Source organism: Eriocheir sinensis, chromosome 42 (genome assembly GCF_024679095.1).
Source record: "Eriocheir sinensis breed Jianghai 21 chromosome 42, ASM2467909v1, whole genome shotgun sequence".
NCBI lineage: Eukaryota > Metazoa > Arthropoda > Malacostraca > Decapoda > Varunidae > Eriocheir > Eriocheir sinensis.
Genome location: NC_066550.1, coordinates 13,236,191 through 13,241,190, shown reverse-complemented (window position 1 = coordinate 13,241,190; position 5,000 = coordinate 13,236,191). Strand labels below are relative to the sequence as shown.

At 46.4% G+C, this 5,000-nt stretch overlaps 1 protein-coding gene across 1 annotated transcript in view; it reads left to right on the top strand.

Moving 5' to 3' along the window:
- The window catches only part of LOC127010245 (uncharacterized), a 6,008-nt gene extending 1,014 nt beyond the window's left edge, over nt 1–4,994 (top strand). The window contains exons 2-3 of the mRNA XM_050884118.1: nt 3,272–3,476; nt 4,356–4,994. Coding sequence (XP_050740075.1) covers nt 3,273–3,476; nt 4,356–4,673 — 522 coding nt within the window. The 5' untranslated portion in view covers nt 3,272 and the 3' untranslated portion in view covers nt 4,674–4,994. The remainder of the gene's footprint in view (nt 1–3,271; nt 3,477–4,355) is intronic.
- The last annotated feature ends 6 nt before the right edge of the window (nt 4,995–5,000 follow it).

The window sequence follows — 5,000 nt, the reverse complement described above, 5'->3', positions numbered from 1 at the left end:
CTCTCTCTCTCATCACTCTTCCGGCGGACATTTCTTCTCTATTATCTCGTAAGCAATTATCTCACCTTGTAATTAACACACACACACACACACACACACACACACACACACACACACACACACACACACACACACACACACACACACACACACACAGACACACACACACACACACACACACACACACACACACACACACACACACACAGACACACACACACACACACACACATACACATACACACAGACACACACAGACACACACACACATACAGACAAACGTACACAGGCAGGCTGACAAGATAAACAGTTACACACACACACACACACACACACACACACACACACACACACACACACACACACACACACACACACACCTGGCTGTTTGGTTTACCTGTTCACGTGTGTTCACTAATAACATACTCTCTCTCTCTCTCTCTCTCTCTCTCTCTCTCTCTCTCTCTCTCTCTCTCTCTCTCTCTCTCTCTCTCTCTCTCTCTCTCTCTCAGAACTAAAATATAACAACAATCTAATTTTCTTTTTTTTTTAAAGTTTTTTTCTTAATGAATAAAAAAGGAGAAACATTACAATTTCTTTTTTTATTGTTATTTTTTTTATTTTTTCCCTTTCCTTACTTCTATATTAATCTATCGTCTTCCTTTCCTTCAATTTCTATCTATCTACCTGTCTATCTGTCTATCCTTAATTCTCTAACTAACCTTGTACCTTTACTTTCTCTATTTCATAACCAACACAAAAAAACAACAACCGCAGCTTCTAAACTACATTCCGTCTTCGTTAAATGCCACAAACCACTTCAAACTCCTTTTATTTACCTTTTACCTTCATACTGTCACTAACATATACAATTGATGTGTTGGGTGTAGTCTTTAACCCGTAGAAGTGGATCATGGGAAGCCCGTATTTAGGGAACGGTGTCTGGCTAATTGATGATGCTGGATCTGACCTCAAGGGAACGGCCGGGGAAGGGAGAGCTTGTGATACGGGCGAAGGGAATGGCCGAGGAAGGGAGAGCTTGTGATACGGGTGAAGGGAATGGCTGAGGAAGGGAGAGCTTGTGATACGGGCGAAGGGAATGGCCGAGGAAGGGAGAGCTTGTGATACGGGTGAAGGGAATGGCCGAGGAAGGGAGAGCTTGTGATACGGGTGAAGGGAATGGCCGAGGAAGGGAGAGCTTGTGATACGGGCGAAGGGAATGGCCGAGGAAGGGAGAGCTTGTGATACTGGCGAAGGGAATGGCCGAGGAAGGGAGAACTTGTGATACGGGCGAAGGGAATGGCCGAGGAAGGGAGAGCTTGTGATACGGGCGAAGGGAATGGCCGAGGAAGGGAGAGCTTGTGATACGGGCGAAGGGAATGGCCGAGGAAGGGAGAGCTTGTGATACGGGCGAAGGGAATGGCCGAGGAAGGGAGAGCTTGTGATACTGGTGAAGGGAATGGCCGAGGAAGGGAGAGCTTGTGATACGGGCGAAGGGAATGGCCGAGGAAGGGAGAGCTTGTGATACGGGTGAAGGGAATGGCCGAGGAAGGGAGAGCTTGTGATATGGGCGAAGGGAATGGCCGAGGAAGGGAGAGCTTGTGATAGGGGCGAAGGAATGGCCGAGGAAGGAGAGCTTGTGATACGGGCGAAGGAATGGCCGAGGAAGGGCGAGCTTGTGATACGGGCGAAGGGAATGGCCGAGGAAGGGAGAGCTTGTGATATGGGCGAAGGGAATGGCCGAGGAAGGGAGAGCTTGTGATATGGGTGAAGGGAATGGCCGAGGAAGGGAGAGCTTGTGATACGGGCGAAGGGAATGGCCGAGGAAGGGAGAGTTTGCAGAGGTGGGCGCGGTTCTGAAAATTCAGTAGTGCGGTTGCGGTAATGCGGTACTTTTTCCGGAGTAGTGCGGTTGCGGTAGTGCGGTCCCATTTTGTTTCTTTCCCAGTGCGGTACGCGGTGTGCGGTACTGCGGTAGTGGTGGTCAAAATGAATAAATAAATACTTGAGTGCCTTTCCTGGCTATCCAAACAAAGGAAACACGCTTAAAATAGTACAATGAAAAATCGTCCGGCACCGCGCGGGTTGAAATGGTATAGTTTAGTCTGTCTATTTAGTATTTAGTTTTTAACAATAACTGAAAAGTCGGAATGATTGCATCACTGATTCTAATACCGATTGACCGATTGAGTCCGATTTACTGTAAAAAAAAAAAAAAATAAATAAATCTGTGAGCACGCCGCGCTGCAAATGTAGTCTTCGATAGTTTTCAAAGTACCGCAAAAAAGTACCGCAGGATTTTTAAGTGCGGTATTTTCAGAAATTTTGCGGTAGTGCGGTACTTTTTTGTGATGCGGTACTACCACACTACCGCACTTGCCCACCTCTGGAAGCTTGTGATATGGGCGAAGGGAATGGGCAAGAGAGGGAGAGCTTGTGATATGGGCGAAGGGAATGGGCAAGAGAGGGAGAGCTTGTGATATGGGCGAAGGGAATGGGCAAGAGAGGGAGAGCTTGTGATATGGGCGAAGGGAATGGGCAAGAGAGGGAGAGCTTGTGATATGGGTGAAGGGAATGGGCAAGAGAGGGAGAGCTTGTGATATGGGCGTTTTCTTGTTCTTTTCTTTACTTTCCTTCCTTTATATCGCTATTTCTTCGTTGTTCCTGTTATTCCAGTGTTCTGCAGCTAGGTGTGTGCGTGAGAGAATTTGGTTCATGTATTGTAACGTTCAAACTTTGGTAATAATTCTTGATAGGTAACTTTTTATCCTTCTTTTTTCTCCGAACTTACTTATGTAGACTTGCGTGTGAAAGCGGTTTCTCCGATATTGATTACTACTACTACTACTACTACTACTACGACTACTACTACTACTACTACGACTACGACTACTACTACTACTACGACTACTACTACTACTACTACTACTACTACTACTACGACTACGACTACTACTACTACTACTACTACGACTACTACTACTACTACTACTAATAATAATAATAATAATAGTAATAATAATAATAATAATAATCTTTTTTTCCTTTCCTCCTTTTCTTCTCCCTCTTTCCTCCCTCTCCATTCCTTTTTCTTCCCTCTCTCCTTCCTTCCTTCCTTCCCTCCCTCTCCTCCTTCCCTCTTTTCCTCTCCCCCTTTTCTACCTATTTCCCTCCTTCCCTCCCCCTCTCCTCTTCCTCCTCCCCACTTTTCCCTCCCCTTCCTTCCTCTCCTACCTTCTTCCTCTCCCCCCTTCCTCCCCTCCCCCTCCAGCATGAGAGCATCATCATCATCAGCGGCCAGCAACATGAGGTGGTGGTGGTGGTGGTGCGGTGTGGCGGCGGCGGCGGTGGTGGCGGCGGCGGGGGAGGTGGTGGTGGCGGGGGGCGGTGGTGGGGGGGGCATGGCCACTCGCCCCCTCCCCCCACGACCCGCGGTGGCTCTCGCGCGGGTGTTGGCTCCGGTGGTGAGACACAGGGTGAGTGGTGATGACTAGTGGTGATGAAAGGCTAGTGTGACGGAGTTGTGCACTGAGGCCAAGCGTATGTATAGTATATGATCCTCTAAGTAAAATTCATAACGGTGGTGGTGGTAGTGGTGGTGGTGATGGTGGTGGTGGTGGTGATGGTGGTGGTGATGGTGGTGGTGGTGTTTTTCTGTACATATTCCTACTTTCACTTTTCCTTTCTTCCTCTTATTTTTTTTTCTTTGTTGTTGTTGCTATTTATATCTATCACCTCTTCGCTTGCTTGCTTTCTTCTTTTTCTCCGTATGTCATCATCATCATCATCATCATCATCTTGTTCTTGTTCTTCTTGTTCTTTTCATTGTATCTCTTCCTTTCTATATTCCTTTTTGTCTATATTATCTCCCATTCCCTCTTTTTCTTCTTCCTCTTCTTTTTTCTTCTTCCTCTCTATTGCTGGTCATCCTTTCATTCTCCTTCCCTTATTATGTACTTCCTCTTATTTCTCCTCCTCTTCTTCTTCTTCCTCTTCCTCATTCTTACTTAAAACTCATGATACAAACTAACATTTCCACTTATTCTTCCTTCCATTTCTCTCTCACTCTCTCATTCCTCTTCCTATTTCATCATCATCTTGTTCTTGTTCTTCTTGTTCTTTTATTGTATCTCTTGCTTTCTATATTCCTTTTTTTCTATATTATCTCCCTTTCTCTCTTTTTCTTCTTCCTTTCTATTGCTGGTCTTCCTTTCATTCTCCTTTCCTTTATCTGTACTTCTTCCTCTTCCTGAATCTTACTTAAAACTCATAATACAAACTAACATTTCCACTTATTCGTCCTTCCATCCATCTCTCTAACTCTCTCCCTCCTCTTCCTTTCCTCCTCTTCACAGCTGGAGGAGGAGGAAGAGGGCTTACTGGAGGAGCTTCTGGAGGAGGGCGGCGGAGGCGGAGGCGTGGTTGAGGTCCTGGACGCTGCCGGCAAGAGAGAGTTTGATGACTACGGCCACATGCGATTCGGGAAGAGGGGGACCGGAGGCGACGACTACCAGGACGACTACGGGCACTTGAGGTTCGGTCGTAGTTATCACAGGCACCTCCCCTCCCCCCCCGCCGCCGCTGCCCCCTCCTCTGGTTCCACTAACAACAACTACAATTACAACAACTACCACCATCGTCGTTTGAACAGCTTCCGAGGTCCCAAAGTGTAATGTTTTTTGGGTTTTCTTTAGTTTCCCCTCCTTCCTAATTGTCTGCTACCCGTACCCCGTTTTCTTCCGTCACTAACAACTACAACAATCTTAACTACCACAATCACTAACTTAACAATTTGGTCATCGCTAGAAAGTAATAACCATGATTTTTCTTTAGTGTCCCTTCCTTCATGTGCGTCTGCTACCCGTGTCCCGTTTTCTTCCATCACTAACAACTGCAACAATCTTAACTACAACAATCACCAACTTAACAATCTGGGCATCGCTAAAATGTCATAACCATCGTTTTTCTTAAGTTTACCTTCCTTCCTGATTGTCTGCTAC